Genomic DNA, 20462 nt, shown 5'->3' with positions numbered 1-20462 from the left:
CACAGAGATGAGAGAGACATTCATGAACATAATGACGTAGATCACAGTTGGGAACTTGTGGTTGGAGTGAGCTGCAAACAGCTGTTTTGGGTGGGCATTTGTCATCCAGTGGACAGGGCTGCATGTTGGTTGAATCTGTCTGCAATAACAGAAGGTCCTGGAGGCTGTGAATTATGCTGCACTTAAGGCCAATCAGCATATATGTCTTTGGGTGCAATATCAGCACCTAAAGGTACCCTAGTGCAGTGTGCAGGCTCCTGGCTCAATCCAGCTAACCAGCACAAGGGTGTTTTTCTGGGGGGAGCTTCTTGCCGTGCCCTGTATTTCTTACTATGATGGTGCTTCTCTCTGCAAGAGAACCTAGATGTTTTCTGTCCCTTTTGGCTTCTTATTCCCATTGAGTGGGTGAATGCCATAAACCCTGGCATCCAGTCTGAGCTGAGGAAGGTAGTTTACACTGCAGGAGGCTGTTGAGCACATTCCTGCACAAGACCAGACCAAGAGCATTCAGGTTTCACGGTGCCTTTCCAAACTAGCAGTGCTGCTCTTGGTTACTTCCCTGTGTGCCACTGTTTGCTTTTATTTTGAAAGAGCTTCTGAACACCGTAGCTTTGTCTCCTGCCAGCCTGGCTGATACCACTTGGATTTACGCTCATTTTCAGGGACTGCTCTGTCTCCGCTTCTGCCATTAGTGTCAGCACAGTGGTAAAATGTTGCTCCTCCAAGTTGTCTCCGTTTTCCTGTAAGGGCAGTTCATGCATCATTTGCGATAAAGGTTCTGATAGTTCAGCAAATGTTCAAAGACAAATTGATGCTCTTTTGTGGCAAAAGGCCCAGTGCATAACTTTACATTTACTCGGGATAATGTGGCCTTGGATAACCGAGTCCCAGATTTAGTGTTGCAGGATGAAATGTCTGAGGGCTTATCCAACCTCAGCCTCCCCTTTTAAATACTGTTATTTAATCCTGAGAAGCAGGCGCAGGCATATCTGTGGTTACAACCAGGCTTTCACTGCCAGCCATCTCTGGGTCCTAAACTGACTCATCAGTCAAAAAGATTAATAACTGCTCTGCTGGATGATTTCACTTGTTGTCATGGCACATGTCCATTAATGGAAAACAAATATTCGCTGGAAAATGAAACACAGATCTTGGTGCACTGGCCAGCCAAGTCCTTTTGGCTAAGTGCTTATATTCAGCATATGTTAAGGTGTCCCTTCAAAGCGAGGACTTCAGGTTCTTTGGTGCACAGCAGTCTTTTTAGGAGGCTTTTTTCCCCCTTACTCTTTTCTTCTCCCCATTTGACGGGATCTGTTCCTCCACATCTGGAGCTGCAGTGACTTTCTTGCTGATACAGAGTCTGTGGGAGAAGATTTTCGGTGTGCTCTGCTTTCCAGCAGCAGTGCCTGCGGGTGTGTGCGGGAGGGCTGAGGGTGTGAGCGAAGAAGTGCAGGCATGCAATGCAGGAAAGCTTGGCGTTGCAGCAGCCTGAAGTGTTTAAAAAATAACCAGCGTCCCTGAGGAACTTTGGTACGCTGAATGTGTTGGTTAATTTAGTACTGAGTGCTTGTGCATGGCAGGCCTTTAGAAGTGGGGGAACTTCAGGTCTCTGAAGGCAGCTTCCCTCTCGAAGGCCTCTCTCTGCTCAGGAACTCGAGCAGCGCACACCATCTGGCGTAATCATGGGAAAGGGGGATTGTGCTTTTTCCCTTCCACCCCCACTTCTCTCTCTCTCAAACATCCCAAGGTTCAGTTCCTATAGGGGGACGGAGTTTCAGATGTTTGGTTTGGGAAAGCTGCACCTGTAGGCGCTTTGCATCCCTGGCATGGCTGCTGAGCTGTGGGTTGGTTCCTTTGGGCTGTGTAGGCAGGCAGCACGGCACAACATGGAATATCTGTGACGCAGCAGACAGCCCTAATGAGCATGAATCTCATTATGAATGGTTGATGGGCACTGCAGCCTGTAAACACTGATGTTGGCTTGGCTGGGAAGTATGTTCCAGTGTTGTGTGGCTTGTGTAGCTTGCCAGGATAATAACCCAGCTGTGAGGTACCTACAGAGCAAGCTTGGGGGGAGGGAAGGGAAAGAAAAACTTTACTGAAGAGGAACTTGTTACCAGTCTGGCTTAGAAGTGTTCACAAACTTTGTTGATGATCTTTGTTGCAACTGTGGCCAGGAGGAGAAGAGATGCTATTTTAAAAAGCCTAAACCTTTGTGTTACATTTGCCGATAGGGATCTATGCCTGCCTCTTCAATATTAGGGCATTGATGGAAACTTAGGGCCTTTAATGATGCTTATGGTAAGTTGGTGTTTGTTACCACTAGCCAAGGGAGTGCCCTCAAACTCTTCTACATGAAATTAAGTCCTTTATTTCATTCATTCGTGTGAGACAGGGTGGCTGGATTTGGTATTAGAAGTGATTTCACTTTTTATTCAACAAAGCAGTTTTGCATTTTGGCATTTGGGCCAGGATTTTCTGAATACAAAGCAATTGGAATGGAGTAAACCACTTATAAAGCTTTCCTGTTTACCCAGGGCGTATTTGACTAGAAATAGGTGTGACATACATCACTCATGAAGAGATGTTCCAGGCCCTTTATCATCTTTGTGAGATCACATCAATGAGAGGTTTACTACCTCAGCTTGTGACTACTTGGAGCTGCTGTGTCTGTAGCACCTGCATTAGTTTTGCTTTATATTTTTAAGCGGATGGGTGGTGTATGGAGGGTTTAGCACTTATTCTAGGCCTATCTAGAATAGAAGAGTTGCATGGGCATTCTTTTTCTTTTTAATTCAATCTCATTCGTGTATTATATATTCCACCCCCTTTCAAACCTACTCATGCACTTGGATTTCTAATGAAGAACCCTGCATATTTATTCATGAGGATTAAAGGACTGTACAGATAGAGGCAGCTGGCCGAACTGTTTATTTATTTTTTTCCCTCTCTCTAAATCTGCTGACCTCTGATCTGGAGCAAAGGGGAAACCCTCCCTGATTGACTTTGACTGTTTGTGGACCGGGGTGGACAAAATGGCTCAGCTCCTTGTGGTTCAGAGGCGGGATGTGGTATCACTGAGTCGAGGCAGGAGGAGGAAGTGAGGCTGCAAGTTTATGGCTTCTGGAAGCAAAGCAAAACCCCCTACCTAACAGCTGGTTTCCAAAGTTGCCCTTCAGCACTGCATTACTGCTCTGGTCTCCGGGCCCTGCTTGCATCCTGCACTGTGAACTCGAGGTGGCCGTGGGTGACGATGGCTTTTGTTTCCCACAGGCCCTGCTGCTGCTGGGTGGCATTGCGCTCTCCTGCCTGGCTCTGGACCTGCTCTTCCTTTTGTTCTACTCCTTCTGGCTCTGCTGCCGCCACCGAAAGAGTGAAGAACACTTGAATGCCGACTGCTGCTGTACAGCGTGGTGTGTCATCATCGCCACCCTGGTGTGCAGGTAAGGCTGGCGGGGATGCTCTTCTGCCATGGTGCAGGATGTCCTATGTGCTGTTCTCATATGTGGTAAGCTTGCCTGTAGTTAGTAATTGTTGGCGGTCATCTCTCCTTCACTCTGTATTTGTGTGTTTTAAAGATCTGTAATGTATTTTCTTCCACTCTACCACTTGCTGAAGTGCCTAATGATTTCAGTGATGTGAAAAGGAATAGCTAATGGCCTGCTCTTTGATACTGTGCAAGTGGTAAATCAAAGGCACTATCTCCTTGGCTGCTTAATGCTTAAGTAGAATGTTGTCCACAGTTCAAGGAATTGTCAAGTCTAGGAGAGGATTTCCTGAGGTCCATAAAGAACAACTACAGGGAAAGTGGATTATAAAGAAAGAGGCACAGATCATTCTTTTGGGTCTGGAGGTATTGGTTTTTGACTGGACGTGGACATGCAGATGGAGCCTGCGTAAGGCATTGCTGAGTTTCATGTATACCAACGTGCAGTGGTTGTTGGTGATGCTGCCAGTGTCAGCACTGCTTCATCTCGTGACTGAACAATGGAAACTTATGGAGGTAAGGTGAAAAGAAAGGTTGCTGAAAACAAGAGAGTTAAGAAGCTAGTGGAGAACATTGCAGAAGACACTGAGAGACACTATGGTTTTTGGTCAGTGAAGATGTAATTCCTATTTCCTAGAAATTCAATGGTGGAATCTGGAAGCAGGAGATAACAACGACAAGCTTGCATTTTGTCATCTCATGGCTCACTGTAATTGCTAATAGATCACATTCTAGATCCACCACCTTTATGGAAGCAAGCATGTTCCTTGAAGGCCATGCTTAACTCTTCAAGGGCTATTAATGGACTTCTCTATTTAATCTTTCAAGGTATATCTGAGAGACTGGAAAACCCCTGTAGTACTTGAACAAACACCACAGTACAGACATTGCTATGTTGTGAGTTTAGCAAGCTGAGGATATATTTGCCTATGAAGTCCAGGGCTCAGTGATTTGGAGAGCTAGCGCATTGGCAAATTATGCTGCCTTTGCACAGAGCTCTTTCTCCTGTGCTTTGCTGACTGCAAGTAAGTGCCTGGAATAGAAAGACAAACTAGAGAACAAGTCATAAAGAAGAAATCTCAACTTCAGTCACCCTTATTTTTAGTGATCTCAAGAGCTTCAACTGCATCCATTCCAATCCACTGAAAGCTCTGTTGTCCTAACCCTTTTGTACAGAAGCTCCAACTGATTCTATTTATAGTTGTGTTGCTGCTACAGGCACTTGTTAGCTATTGTTATGCAGCATTCATGTCCAAGACAGCTGCTGCAGTGTGGTAGTTCTGTTTGTTTTTAATTGTAGGCAAGGTTGAAAAGGAGGAATACTGCATATCTCCCCAAGTGTGCCTGAGACAATTTAAAGTTGGAAGGTCAGCATTTAAATTCTGGTGAGACTGATGCAATTCCCAGTCATGGCCGCAAGCCGGAAAACATTTTAGGCTCGTTCTAAGTGTAACCAGTTGGTTTACATCCTTGGTGTACCATTTGTTTTAGCAAGTATTAAATCCAGGAGTATCCTAAAAATTAAGATTCTACTGGGATCTGCGGTGATATTGCATGAATACTTGTTTTGAACCATTTTGTTATTTTTAAAGTCCCCACTGACCTTGGTTTGTTTAGTGATAGCAGGATGATATCATCCATGAGAGATGAAGGTGCTGTCTGAGTGTTGCTGCTCTCCTGTGGGACTGAGCTCTGTGTTCTGCCCCTCTCCCAGCAGCTGGACATGACAGTGCTCTTGAACTGATGACTTCTGGCTGTCTGCACTCGGTGTTTGTCTGGGAATGCAAACACAGCTCCCAGCAAGCATGGAATCTATTCTGTGCTAGCAGGAAGTCCCAATTAAATACCAAAAGTTAAAGATTAGTCAACTGGATATATCCTATCCTGGCTGTGTCACACACAGCAGAACTGCCTGAGAAGCAGATGCTGTGACATTGTGATGAGTGGAAATAAGGCTCTTCTGAACACCTGTCTGTGGCAGCAGGCTGACCTGAGAGGCAGATCGCACCACTGTTTGCAAGTGAACACAGGTACCTTGGATGCTCAAACAGAGAGAAGATCCAGACAAGCTGTTCAGGTTCCATGGAGAGGACTGTTGGCTTCCTAGCTGAAAACTAGTTAACTCTGTTTGAGCCCAGCCATGCCTAATACATGCTTATCTGGGTAGTGGGTGATTCCCAAGGGCTGTTAATGAATCCTACTGAGTACCACATCGTGTGTCACCATTTCCTAATGACTCTGTATTTCTTGCTGAGCAAAGGGGGAATGCCGAGCCTGCAGGAAGGCAGAACTGGTTAACTGGAGTTCTCTAGCAAACTGTCTCCCTAGCGTGTCTTCCAAATTGCTTGAACCACAAAGCTGCAGGAAGGACTTGCCTAGATTATTCCTCGAGAACTGAGTTCATTTCTAGTCCTTAGTAATTTCCATCAGTTTCTGTGCACAGGGAGTTGTCATCTCATATAAATCATCTCATCCTCAAATACCTGTAGGTCACAGTAGTGTTCCCAGAAGGAAGCTCTGCTCTGAAGGCAAGTAGGAAGCTTCCTGGAGAGAATACCTAAAAGAAATGGGTACAAATAGGTGGTGAAATCTTGCTTTCTCAAGTGCCAGTAATAGCACTTTCCCTTGGTGCTAAAGTGCAAGGTGGTAATTAGAGAGACAAATTAACATTCCTCCTGAGAACATAAAGTCTAAAAAGGGCTCTCCTTATGAAGTTCCTGTAATTAAAGCTGACTTGGTGTAGTTAGATTATTCATTTCTAAAGATGTGATGTGAATGGCTAGTGCTCATCTTTTCAGACTGGTGATTGAACATCCACAGGGGTTTTCACTGTGTGTAGCGTGTGTTACGACTGGAAGATCTCTACAGCAGCAGGAATGAATATGTTCTCCTTGTCAGATTAATGCTCTGCTGTTCACATATACCTCGTGTAATCCATAAAACATTTTTTTTTGTGGGTGACATTGCTAAGTAATTTGGAATTGCAGTTGATTCCTATTTCTTGTCTCTTTATCATGGCGTGTCCTGAGCTCACACAACTCTTGCATGCAAATAGTAGCAAGTCTGTGTCCTCAGGGAAATTCAGCTGTGAGCTTTTCAGGAAAAGAGAGGGAAATGTGTGTTTTTTCTGCAGACTCGAATTTCTTGGGCCTTGCTCTAAAGCAGTACTGAAGTGTATGTGTGCAACATGCAGTAATTCAAATCGTACTGTTGTCTCTGTATGAATATGTAAAAGTCACAGCCTGCACTTGTTCCGTCTCCCATCACTTAACTCTTTAAAGAACTGGTTATGGTATATAGGCAATAGAAATGAGTGTTAATCTCAGATATGCCCAGTTTTCTCATATTAATGTGTACAAGTTTCCTAAAACTTAGTGAAATGAGCAGCCAAGTGGCTTTTTAAATGCTAAACCAAGCAGCAGGGGCAATTTATTACATGACCCTTAAGAGCTTGGTGGGATGGATTTTCAGATTCTCATTTAAAATACACTATTGAGAAGGAAGGCAGAGAGAGGGAGGGGTGGTGGAAGGAGCAGGGAACTGACACAAGTAGGTCTGGGTGGAAGAACTGGGGGTGGGATGGTGAGGAATTGGGAGGTGAGGTTTGTGTGTGTGGTGGGGAGAGGAGTGTGGCAGAAACAAGAATAGCAGAAGCAGTGATGACTTTCTTATACAAGTGTTGAGAATGTGTTGGAGTTTTATCTTCCAGAGGGTGCTAGGGTAGGAAAAAAGCTTTCTCATTCAGGATTGCTGGTTTTGTATCTGTGCTGCATGATAGCAATGCAGACCCTTCCCCATTGGGCAATCATTTTGTAGTGTACTGTGAGAGGCATCTGCTATAGCTGAGGCTGCAGAACCTTCTAGGGTTTGTGCATGGAGCCACGTGGTCTGTCTTGGCCTCAAGGGCTTACATTGTTGGGTCACAATAAGTATATCTATTTTTACTTAAAAAGACTGAGCCCCAGTGAAGGAGAGCCCCTGTTTCTTTTTAATCAAATAAAAATGTAGTTAAAAACTACCTTAAACAATAGCAACTTTTACCTGTGTGCATGTGTATGGGCAGGGATTTGAAACAACTGTTGGATGTATGTGAGACCAAATGCAAATCTAAATATCAGCAGTTCCCCCATTGCCTGGCTTTTCCTAGACAGAGTGTGAGTGCAGGGCTGGCTTTTGCTGGGCAGCAATGTGGTAATTCATCTTGCACGTAGACTCTAGTGAATGTATAGCATGTGTGTCAGGAGGAATTTGTTATTTGAATTAAATGCCTTACATCCCCAATTCCTGTTGCTGCAGTGTTATCTTATAGGAGTCATGCCTATGCCTTGCTGGCTGTGGGCAGCTGAAGTTGGTAATGCAGGGCTGGGCAGAAAGCCTGTGAGGATGGCTGCTGGGCAGTGCTGCTTCTGCTTTGGCAGAGTCTCAGGTCGGTTCCTGTGATGGGGAGCACTGCATGCCTAGCACATTTGAGTACACTGGTGGAGGTACCTACCTGTATCACGGTGTTAGGGACAAAATGACTGCAGCATGCTGCTTCTGAGCCTCTTCCACCAAACTGTGCTGGAATACCAAGAACAGAACAGCAGGGTTCAGCCTGTGCTGAAAGAATAGCATTATAGTAACTGGAATGGGATGAATAAAATCACTTACCAACTACGGGGTCTGAATCTGCATATTCAGTGTCAAGAATGTCCTGGGTTTTATTTGGTTGTAGAAGCAGCTGCTAAAGTTTTCTGCTGATCCATAAAATGGTTCATCTCAGTTTGGCTCTGATACAAGACCAGGGAAATTTAAGCTAGAAGTTTGTAATTACAGTGATGAGATGCTGAGTTGTCTTATCCTGAGCATAACTTAGGCTCTGAGATAGGTGTATTTTTCAGAGGTGGGAGAGAGTTGGTTTTGTTTTGTTATGTTTTCTTAATCCCTGTCACCTGCGATATAAAGCTGCCAGTAGGGAGCAAGGCGGAAGGCTTTTCTCTTTCATTATTGGTATAGTTGGCATTATGACAATATTTGAGGAATGGTGTTAATGAAGAAAGACTCCGTTCTTGTATTAACACCAAATATTAAGTCTTGGCTATCTGCTGCAGCCTTCTCTCTGCATGTGATGCAGTTACCTGCCATCCCCAGGAGGCTTCAGCTGGGACTTCTGTGGGCCAGGCCCTCTGTGATTTACAGAGATGTAATTATTGGAACAAGTGTGAGGCTGAGATTTCCATAGTGGATCTGCTCTGCAGAAGAAGAGTGACAGTTGAAGCAGCGGTTTGGACTGCAGGCTGCTGTATGTGCCAAAGCAAAGCTGGGCAAGTGCCTGTCAGCTGGGCAAAGCCCACCCTGGCCTGTGTGGGTTCATTTCCCATCTGGGTGGTGGTGACCCTTCCTGTTAAAACAAAGGCACTATGCTTACCCTGAAAGCTGTTGTCTCACTTGTTTCCTTCCTCTTGTGTATCTCCTTCAAACCACCTCTGTGACTGCTGTGCTATAACACAAAGTTATTGTGAAGAAACCGTTTAATCCAGGAAATCTTTAATTTATACAAAAAAAAAAAAAAGAACCCACAACACAAAACCAGTCCTCCACCCACCACTGCCTTCCTTTCTTGTAGCCCAATCTCAGTGTCTTGAGAACCATCCCAGAAAAGAGTCTAAATACTCTAAAGTCAAATGTGAGATGAGAAAAGGAAATTGGTGTCTTGATTGACTTTCCCCTGAGTTTAGTTATATGACCCCTTCACCAGTTCTTTCTTTCCCTGTTATTAAGGGGAGAAAAAAGGGCTTGGGGAGTGGTGAGTTCCTGCAGTGATGCCTTAATAAAAAGGTATTGCTGACTTGCCTGAGATAATCTCCTGGTTGTAACTCATCTTCTTCCTATAAGTGAGGTTTAAGCTAATATGGTTTACTTCATAGTTGGAGTGGACTGATGTGTGAAACAGTTACAGCAAATCAGCTGATAGGTGGTAATTTGCTAAACAGCTGGAGTTGAATTGTCTGTGAGCTTGGAATTCACTTGCTTAAAAATAAATAAGCTTTTTGACCCAGTAAGTTATTAAACTTTGCTTCCCAATTCTCTAAATCAATACAACACAAATGCTTCTGATGGGAAGATAAATTAAGAAATAAGCCTGAACATCTACTGTCAGAGTGTGAAAAAGACATGGAAAATGGATCTAGAAGATCCACTGTTGTGGATGAGTGGTCACTGCGAGCTCTATATATTCTTTTCTTAAAAATATGATGAATCAATCTGTATTTAACATCCAGAGAAGGCTTGGGATTGCTGGCATAGCAATGGCAGCACCCATTCCTCTTGCAGGAGCCACTGGAGGGCAGCTTGGCCGGCTGGGTTTCTACTTGCCCATGTCTAGGGCTGAGCTCCCTAGTGGTTCTTTAACAGATTTCCATTATTGACCATAAATGAAATATACATATTGAGAAGTAATGGTTTGTCACGTGTGCTGTATAAGCAGTTATTGGCTACATGGGAAGTGCACACAAGTATTTACAGGGGATTTTTGTGTGTGGTTGCTGGGGAGCATAACTACCCCCAGCTGCTCTTTGTGGAGGCATGCAGCATCCCTTTCTATCAAAGTCTGTGATGTGACTGTGGAAGAACTGCTATGACTTACCTGTAGAAGTAAGCAGTGCCTTATATTGCTGTCCTTTAGCTTTAGCTGTACCTTTTCTTGCATTTTTTTTCTCTGCAGTGCTGGAATAGCTGTTGGCTTCTATGGGAATGGGGAGACAAGTGATGGCATCCACCGGCTAACGTACTCCTTACGCCATGCAAACCGCACCGTGGCAGGTGTCCAAGACCGGGTGAGCACAAAAGCAAATGGATAGTGTGGGAATGGGCAGGCTTTCCCAGCACATCTCTTGAATCTGGCTGTGTGTGTCTCTCTGCCTTTTTTTTGTCAGCTTCTGAGCTGAAATTTCCGTTAATGGAGAGATGCTTTCTTCAGCTCTTCTAAAAATATCAAAGCAAACACAGCTCGTTAAGTGAAGTCTTCTCTTTGCGATTGTGCCTGTTTTAAATACAGCTTCTGATCAGCTCTATTCCATGGACATGGAGGCAGGCCAAGGCAGACAAGTCTGTTAGCAAAAAGGATCACTTTAGCACAATTGGTTGTTCCTGTGTTACATCAAACTTCATTAACTCTTTCTGCAACCCTGATGGCTGCTAACCTCCTAATCTCATGGCATGGTAACCTTCAACAGATGTCCTGCTGCTAGACTTGATTGCAGTCATTTTTAACCTTCTTTAGGATTAAGGTGAATGTCTCTTTTGGGGAAAAAATGGCATTCCCAGCCTTAGCGGCTGTGTCTGGGTTTGAGCAGTTTTGCTTGATATAGAAAATAGCATTTAAACTTCATTAAAACAGAGATGTAGAATTATTTGCTTATAGGTTGAGTTTGAAGCAGTCTGAGCCTCTTCAGACAGGAAAACAGGAATCTGTCCATAATTTGCTAGTAAGGATGAATTATCTTTTACTTCCTTGACTTCTTGTCCTTTTCCTTTGCCATACTACAGGTACTTGATACCACAGTGGCCCTGAACCAAACAGCAGAGCCAAATTTGCTCATCCTGGAGGAGATGTTTGCAAAGCAGACAGACCACTTGCATGTTATCCAGAAGCTGCAAAGTCTCTTGGATGATCTGGTCAGGCAAACAACTGAAATCCCCTTCTGGAAGAATGAAGAGCTGTCTCTGGAGGAGTTGGCAATTCAGATTGACCTCTATGACTGGTACAGGTATGCAGCACCCTGTTAGTGTAGTGGTTGTGGCATTTGTTTTGCAGCAGTGATGTGTGTGTATTCTGTGGGGCTGAGCAAAAGGCTGTATGTTACTGTAGATGCTCATGGCCCACTCAGCTGACTTCATCATGTGGTAAAACTGTATTCAGTTTAAATCAAAATGCATGACAGCAACGTTTTTCTTAAGAGTGTTGGTTACTAGCTAGAGGGAAACGTTTTCAATGTAAAAGATTGGTTGCTAGTGCTCTTATACTAAGGAGAGAAGCTGTATGCCACATTAACTTGAATAAAGTAGGAAGGTAAACTTTCTTCCATGTGTTAACACCACACACTAACATTCCTTTTTATTAAAGTTATTGAATAAAAGATAACACCAGCTGTATTTCATGAAAGAAAACCATTATCCACACATTTGAATCAACTGAAGCATTTCTAACAAACATATTGTGAGTTCAGCAAGATGCAGTGCTGCTTCTTTACCTGATGGTGTCCAGTTGTATGTGGCTTTTGTACTAGAGCAAGGTTAGCAGCATCGTTTCTCAATAACTGTGTATGCTAATCATGTTGTTTAAATGCATTTGCCTCCCTGGGCTCTTGACACAGCAAATAGCCAGTGATTTATGAAAATTAATCATTAGCAGTGGCTCGTCAAAGAAAACAAGGGCTAAGTTTGTTTTCTTCTTGTTTTTCCCCATGAGACATTCGGACCACTTAATCTGTCCCTTTCATACATCAGTTTTCCTTTGCTGACTGTGTCTTTATTTGCTGCAGGTGGCTGGGATATCTGGGCCTGCTCCTGTTCCATGTTCTGATATGTTTGTTGGTGCTTTTTGGGCTCATCAGAAACTCCAGGGCCATTCTTATGGGGTAAGTCCTGACCCAGGTACAGTGTGTAAGGATTGCAAGTGCCTGCTAGTTTAAACCTGTAGTCTGTTGTCAATTGATTTCAAGGACTTCTAAGGCTGAACAGTCTAAACCTGCCTCTTACTGTAGAGTGCCTTTGTAGAGCATTCCTCTGTGGATTGAAGTAGGGCTACGTGTGATAGCTGTTCACAGGAAGGAGCTGTACAACTCCATGATACTGTTATGCCTGCTCTCACATCAAAAACAACCAACTGAGCTGGACAGTGTGCCTTCTGCTGGGCAGCACTGGTAGCCTGTGTTTGCTTGGGAGTCAGCTGGGAGATAGTAATGCGAACATCCTCCCTTGGATTTACAGGCTGTGGAAGTCTCCTTTAATTCTCTACAGTGGTGAAGGCGTTTGCTAATGGATGATAAGCACTGCGTGTGTTTACACAGCCTAGTAGAATGCCTTTTGTGTCACAGTCTGATCCTCTTTACCTTTGGTTGTCACACCTGAAGAGACTTTACAGAGAACACGCAATGGTTTGTACAGTTATAAGAAGTCTTGTTGCTATGTTACTGCAATATTAATGCATATCTGTTTCTACAAAGCACTGCAAATGTTGCCTCGCTCTAGCCCCATTACAAGAAAAAAAGCGATTGTCTCCCTGTATTGTAGCTTGGTTTGGTTTGGCACATTTGGCAAATATACCAGTGTCGTAAACATAATGACAGCTTGGCAGCTGATATAGCAAAGAGTTTGTCCTGGTGTGTGATGGTACCATTAATAATTGGAATGCATATTCAGATTCATTATTTGCCAGATGACTTCATACCTGGCACGTTATGCAGACAAAGGTCCAAGTGTATGCACAGATGGCAAACCCAGGGTTTAAATTAGAAACTCATTCCCTCTTAGCCAGAAGTTCATATTAAGGCATTTCCCCAAGGGAACACGTGGCATAGAGAAGCAAGTGTGTCAGAGCCAAGCGAGGTGGTGAAATGCCAGTTTTAGATCTTCTAGCCAAGCAATCAGCTACTGACCCAGTCATCTTCATTGAAAGGAAGATTAAAAACCATGTCATACTGAACAGGTAACTGTGCTTAGGCAAAGGCACCAAGCAGTGCTGTCCTTATGTAGTAGGCCACTGTATTCTGTAGCGCTGCATGGGATCTGCTGAGGCTCTGTGGTTGCTGCAAGGTGAATCCTCATTCTGTGCCTTTCTCTCTCCTGGGGCTGTGTGGGATACTTGGGTTGTGTTCAGGTGCACACAGCTTGACACCAGAGTCAGGAGTCCCAACACAGGCCAAGTGTTCGCTTCATTATCTATGGACAATGCACCACTTACACAAGACAGCCTTGTTCTGGAAACAGAAGGAATTTGCCCAGTTCTCAATCACCACATTTTTATGGGTTGTTTGGTTTGCTTTGATGTGTTTTGTGCTGCTGGTATTCCCCTTTTTTCTTTTTCACATAGATATATGGGGCTATTTTTCTCTTCAGTGTCTTTCACATGTAGAAAGTAATGTCCGCAGTGAGAATAGCCCAAGTGACAGGAATGTAGTCATTCATCTCCCAGTCTGCCATCCCCTGGGCTGCCTCTGTTCCTTTGGCCTCCTTGCCAAGAGCTGACCAAAGACTTTTATTCTATCTTAGTCTTCTTCCTGCTGAGGCCCCAGGGCCAAGAAGCATGTGAACCAAAAACTGGACATAAGCTTCTCTGGTTGCTGTTGTTAGCAGCACATAAAATGTTTATCTGAAGATGCAGTGACTGTTAATGTCTTGAGTTTGGTAATTGCTTTGGATTGCAGATAATGCATGTTGTGAAAGAATCTGGTTAGTTTGAAATGAGAGTTTCTACATCTGCCATCTGTCTGTCTCCTACAGGGTGTGCTTGCTTGGGGTGTTTGCCTTGATTGTTAGCTGGGGGTCCTTGGGTCTGGAGCTGGCTGTTGCTGTGGTAAGTGGCTTTGGTCCAAATTCCATTCACCTTTTGCTGCAGGTTTATCAGACACAAGATTAAGTAGCTATTAGTACATGTTACGCACTGTTTTATTGTGAGTCTTACTCTAGGTAGCTGTCCTAATGAGCTTGTACTCTAGCTCTGCTGAGGCTGCCTAAAGCTGTACTAGTGGGGATCACAGGGAGACTTCAGCATCTGAAACCCCCCTGCAGTGGAAGATTCCCTGATGTTAACCTGGCTCAACTGCTATTTTATATTGGTGTTCTTTGATGCTCCTTTTCCCTTTTGTCCTGCCTCTGTCTAGGGCTCCAGTGACTTCTGTATTAACCCGGATGCTTACATCTCTAAAGTGGTTGAAGAGAATGCAGTCCTTAGTGCTGGTAAGTCTTAGGACTGGCTTTGTCTCAGGTACTGTGGCTCAGCTGTCACATAGGAGTGTGGCTGAGAACTTGTGGCTGCAGGCAATGGGAAAAGCAGATGTGTGTGGAGCTCTGGATACCTGCATTCTTCCACAAAATGCATTTATACATCAGTCAGAAGTGTATGCATATATCTTTTATCATTATTAATAATAATAATGATTAATAATAATAATAATTAATAATGATGATCTTTTTGGTCAAAAATCCCTTTAGACTCTTTTTTCCCTTCTAGCCCACAGACAGAAATAACTGGTAAGATGGACCAGCAGAAACCCCTGGGTTATTTAAATGTAGTTCCCTTGGTCTGTTTTTCTCCTTTTCTAAGCAATGGAACTGTGGCAATATCAGTTTGTAGTTGGAGTTGTCATTTCTTTTAAGTTTCCTTTTGTCTGTATTCCAGCATCTAATATATTTGTTTTTTATATTTGTTATTAACAAATACATGTATCAATTTTTCTCTTAATGGTGTCTATAAATAGGAGTCTTTTGAAAGCTAATTTAAAGAGTAGGCACCAGGAAAGAAATATGAATTTCCCTTTCAATTGTAAATGCAGTGTTTGGATTGCTTGGTTTACCCTGTTCCATTTCAAGCCAAATGCCTGCATCAGAGCAGCATTCAACTGAACCTCTGATGGATGGATTCTGTGTTTGCCACTCCTAATTTAGGCTGAAGTGGTTGGTGAGATGAGGGGTGCCTCCACATGTAAGCCACACTCTTTACTGGTTCTTATTTGCTGGAACCTGAACATCTTTGCCTTGCATACTGAAGGTCTGGTGTTACTGCCATGCACTTGGCCAAGTGCTGTGTAGCCGATAGGGAATTAGGTATATAGTTATGGCTGAGGATGCGGAGACTGGAAGCCATAAGAAATATTGATGTCTGGAGGCAGATTGTATTATGAAAGAGTACATACATACAGGTTGATATTATCACCCAACGGATTATTCTTGGAGTGCCTTATTTATTGATCCTTTGAAAGGGAGAGGGGAGCGCCTGGCAGCTCACTACAGAAGGGTCTTTGTAACTAAGAAATTAATTAGGAGAAGAGAATGAAATGTTTAATGCATTGTGCAAAGTGACAATCCTTCCTTCATTACAAGAGTGGTTTCAGGCAGCAGCTAGTCTCCTTTTTTGGTTTAGAGGGCAAACAGGCCATGGGGGCCAAGGGGAAATACCAGACACTGAAGGAACACCCCTCCTTACTCTTTTTGCATTTCTTCTGCCCTTACCTGCTGGCAGTTTTTTGCTCATCAGTGATATTCCAATGGAGGCTGTGGGTAGCTGTGGGTCTGGCATCCCCATTCCCCCAGCAGGGAGTGGGATAAAGAAACAGAGTGAAATAAAGCTCTGTTGCAGCAGAACCACCAGCTATAGATGTTGCTAAGGCTCCATAAATAACAGCAAATGGGGCTGAGCGAGATGCTGAGGAGGAGGAAGAGCAGGTGCTGTCACCAGCCTGAGCTGGAAGGGTGGCTTCTTCGAGGGCTGCCGACATGTCAGCTCACTGCTGCTAGGAACCATTTAGCATTCACAAGCACTTTTCCATATTTTTTCAGAAGGAAATAAGTCTTCCTTCTGAGCCTGGGCAGCTGGTGGGGAGGTGATCACATATTCTGCCTTTCCATGTGATTTTTCACTTACCTTATGATCAGGAAGCTATGGAAATAACGCTTGGTCCCCCATATCATGGAGCATCCTGTGCACCTGAGCAGGAAGAAAGGCCACAATACAAGGGCTGTTGTGTGGAAATGTTTAGAGACACTCAACAGTGGCTCTTCTAAAATGGCATTAAAAGATGCTTTACTTTAGACATTCAATACACTTGGCTGCAGACTGTGGCAACTGCTTTGTGATCAGTTGAGCTCTAGCTACAGGAGGGACAAGTTCAAGGAGGCAAGGTCTGAGAGCCAGAAGCAGCCCTGTCTTCCCAGGGGAAGCTGCCCTGCTTGAAGGCTCCCAGTTCCAGTGCTCAGACTCATCACACACTCTCATTTGCTGCAGTATGGATGGATGAGGTAGAAACGTTTGAACCGTTCCACTTAGTTTCACCAGAGTGCGTCCCATTGTGAATGTTTCAGTTCAGAAAACAGATTGCTTTTAGAAAAGGGAAAAAAGTGTGAGCTGAAGGAGTGACTCAAATAGATCGTGGAAGAAGAATCTGCTGGGAGTTGCTGTACAGGCAGAAACCACATTTAGCTTGGGAATCACATAACTGAAATGGTGCTGGTATAAGATACTGGGTTGGATGCTGTCATCTGCTTTTAAGGACACTTAAGAACCAACAAGTAAACTTAAATGCGAGCCAGCTAGAGGCTTTATGATGCTGGGTCAGTATTTCCCTTTTAATCATTTTGTTAGTTGTTGGTTTTAGACATGTTGTCTTATAATATTCCCAACCTTATACTCTGGCATTCAGATTAGAGCTGAGCAATCCAGGTTTGTATATTTACAATGCTTTCTTGCTGTTAGTTGTTGTTTTTTTCCCCATAAAAATAACAGCACTGGATACTGGGCAACTAGTATGTTAACATTTGTTTGTATATTAATTGCTATTTGCAAATCTAGATAGAGTTAATGGAGCTGAGCATAATCTGATTAAGTGCATCATTATTGCTGTCATGTTTTTTAGCTGGTGAGGAGATGTCCTTGTTCTGTAGAGAAAATGTGCTGCATTTAAAAAAAAAAAAGAAAAATAAGAAGAAGGAAAGAAAAAACCCTTAATACAGGTTTCCAAGAGGAGAGGTTTAAATCATTTGTCAGAAGAGGATGGATGATGTATGTGCCTAATGCGCCCAGTATTCATTAATTGAGATAAAGCCAATGGAGTTGAACAGTGGCTGTATAATCAGCTCCTGCTGCTAGCAAAAAGACTTGGTGCAGCCAAGATGTTTATTTTCAAAGCAGGAGGCCATCTTCTAGCCTCGTCGTTTTTTCATTGATATTATGTTATTATCAGATGACTTACTGAATGAAATGAAATAAGAAGGCAATCTGTCTAAACAACAGGAAGAGCTTTCTCCAGATTCTCTTACTGGAAATCTGCATTGTGAAGAGATGCTTCCTCTGAAGGAGCCACAAACCTCCAGGGAAAGATAATGGAGTCTGTCAGCTCCAGCCCAGCCGAGTTTGTCAAACTGGATGCTGCAACTTGGCTGCTCAGATGAGAACAGCAAGCACTCTTAACATCTACAGCCTCCTAATTGGCCTCATGCTCTTTACTCTCATCTTAGAAGCCCAGCATTGAATGAACCAGAGAACTGACACCACCACCTCCTTTTCCCATCTAAGATCAGGATGAAACCCCACGTGGGGGATGTGGTGGCTGTGCTGTTGGGCTGCATAGGCAGAAAAGAGCTTGTCCAAAGAAACACTCTTTGAGATTCATTCTGAGCTGATGTTGGTGGTCAGAAGCTGTGTTTTCCTATGTTGTTTTGCTGGGTTTCTGATAAGCAGAAAGCTTTGTGTGGAGGGCACTTGGGATGGCTATGAGCTCTTTCATAAAAACTCACGATGACATCAGTCTGCTCTCACTATTTCCAGTAGCATATCTAAGAGAAACATAAATGGCACGTGGATACATCCCTGTGCCTTAGGGAGAAGACAAACCTAGGCAGGCAACAAAATCGAGTCAGAAGAATCTCCTTCCTCTTAAACATCTCAGGCAATATAGTTCAGCTGTCTCTGCTGGCTGAACATACAGAGGCACTCTCACTGGGTGTGTGTGTGTGTGTATATATATATATATATATATATATATATATATACACACACAATATATATATTCAAGTGTTCTCTACACATATATAATTATATGTATACATATATATATTATATTTTTATATATATAATATTATATATATATATATATATATATATAATTCAGTCTGTGTAGAAAACAATTGAATAGAGATGAAGAATGGTGGATAAAACTGTTTAAGATTTAGGCTTTGTTTTGTAAGCTAAGGTGTGTTTTTTCTCCTGATTGCTCTTTACCCTACAGACCTTCTTGCTGCCTTTTGGCAGGTGCATAATGCCATTTTCACATTTCTGCTAAGCTCTGAAATGAAGAGTAAGTCTCCATGGTTGCAGAAGCAATGAGTAGCTTCCAGCAGCTGAAGCATGTTTAGTAGGCAGCTCTACTTTCCTTTCGAGGAAAAACAGACTTTGTGGAGATGAAGCATTTTGGATAGTTCCCTTCCTTGCTTTCTGCTCCCACAACGCCTGAGCACTGTGAGAGTGGGTCAGGAGGTCTGCTAGCAGCAGGCTATGCAGCTGCATCAAGGCAGCTTCAGTGCCTGTTGTAGATTTGTTTTAAAGCAGTGCAGCTATCAGCTCACTGTGTTCAGTGCAGGGGAATGCTGCTCCTGCTGTCTGTGGCATTTTGGAAAGCACATGTTCTGTACAGAACACTACACTAGTCTGCTGCAATACCGGTGTTACTGCAGTGTAGCAGTGTTGATTTTCTTCTTCCAGAGTGAAGTAAGGGATGCACTTATTTCACTGTACTGCTTTACTTCACTTGCAGCCAGCAGTCCTTGAGCCTGGGATCACAGGTTGCAAACTGTGATTATAATGAGGACTGTCCTCAGTGATCTGCACTCTCAGGGCAGTCCAGAAGGCCCTAAAGAAACCTTTCTGGAGCTATGTATAACAATAGGTCATGCAATTTAATGCACTTATATAGGTGATGTGAAATTGATACCACCGTGGGAGCCAATGTGCAATTTCTGGTAGTTTGTTGATGTAACATAAAGAAGTGCCAACATCAGAGCTGTGTGTGATGCTGTGGGATGCTGTTGATGTGCTTTTCTTGAAGCACAGGGGCTCTTTTACCATTTTTCCTCCACCCCTGGGAGGGTGGCTGAGCATCGGAGGAACAATCCTTTCCTTGGTGCAGTGCTTGCACACAGCGCTTTGTGTGGTCCATGCAAAGTAAAGCCCGCACAGCAGTTCTCACTGCCCTCCAATCTGCTCAGCTTCTGCTAATTGCTTTTTAGGGGAGGCCAAAATCATCCCAGAGAAAGAGCTAGTGGGGGGGGGAGGTGGAGCAGCTGGCAGAGCTGCCCCAAAGTCGGCTAATGAATTATAAATAACAGCTGTCAGGCTGCTTCACAGCACATGGGAGCTGGCAGCCTGTGCTGCACCATTCGGTTCTCAGTGCCTTGGTTTGCCAAAAGGTGCATTCAATATTTATGGGTAGTGCTGCAGAGCTGGGATGCTCTCAGGTCTATTCCCTTTGCAGCTCTCCTCGCTCATGGTTGTGCATTTTGCTGATTTCTAAGCTGGGAGTGCTTTTTTTTCAACCTGGAATACCTGCTACTGAGAGCCACAGATAGAAGATTAAAGGGAATGGAGGGAAAAAAAGGTGTTGAGAGAGAAGGTGGTCTGTGTGTTTTCAAGCTGGTGTTGTCTTCACTGGGTGAACTTCACCATTGGTTTTGCTAAGCTGGTGTGCTCTCATTCATCTGAAGAGGATCTGTAAATGTTTGAGGGTTAATCTGGAGGTACTGGACTGGTAACTGTCTCAGAGTTCATTCCCTCTATAGCACACAATTGTGAATCATAGAATGGTGGGGGGGGAAGCCTGAGATTCGTAATCTGTGCGTGCTGACCTCATCCAGGCAGTTGGTGGTTTATTATGGAGGGCACTAGAGGGTACCAGGCTGGAGAATGAGAGGAAATGAAGCTGTGTCTTCAAGCCTGGAAATAGGTGATGCCTTAGGAAGTGCATTTTAACTCTGTTTATCTGTATTCATGTGTAGAAGTGCACATTCAGTGCTCTGCGATGTCTGATAGAACCCCTCAGTGTTAAGGATCACCCCTTGTTGCTGGTATCCCATTAACAGCTTTCTTTCCTGAGCCAGCCTGCACTACTGATTTAATACAGAATATACCTTTCCAGCACAGAAATTATATGCATCTGACTAAGTAGTCTGACAACTCCTAATTAAAATCTAATTGCATGCGAGTGGCATCCACCAGAAAACAGACTGC

The 20462-nt window shown here is 43.7% G+C and overlaps 1 protein-coding gene across 4 annotated transcripts in view; it reads left to right on the top strand.

The window, feature by feature from the left end:
• The window catches only part of TTYH3 (tweety family member 3), a 70170-nt gene that overhangs the window by 30069 nt on the left and 19639 nt on the right, over positions 1–20462 (top strand). For all 4 annotated transcript variants that reach the window (XM_015876783.2, XM_015876786.2, XM_015876785.2 and 1 more), the window contains exons 2-7: positions 3274–3443; positions 10191–10302; positions 11015–11235; positions 12010–12105; positions 13970–14042; positions 14350–14425. In XM_015876783.2, the coding sequence (XP_015732269.1) occupies positions 3274–3443; positions 10191–10302; positions 11015–11235; positions 12010–12105; positions 13970–14042; positions 14350–14425 (748 nt within the window). The remainder of the gene's footprint in view (positions 1–3273; positions 3444–10190; positions 10303–11014; positions 11236–12009; positions 12106–13969; positions 14043–14349; positions 14426–20462) is intronic.

Source organism: Coturnix japonica, chromosome 14 (assembly GCF_001577835.2).
Source record: "Coturnix japonica isolate 7356 chromosome 14, Coturnix japonica 2.1, whole genome shotgun sequence".
NCBI lineage: Eukaryota > Metazoa > Chordata > Aves > Galliformes > Phasianidae > Coturnix > Coturnix japonica.
Note: the sequence above shows the minus strand (reverse complement) of the source record. Positions and strands in the feature narration are given on the sequence as shown.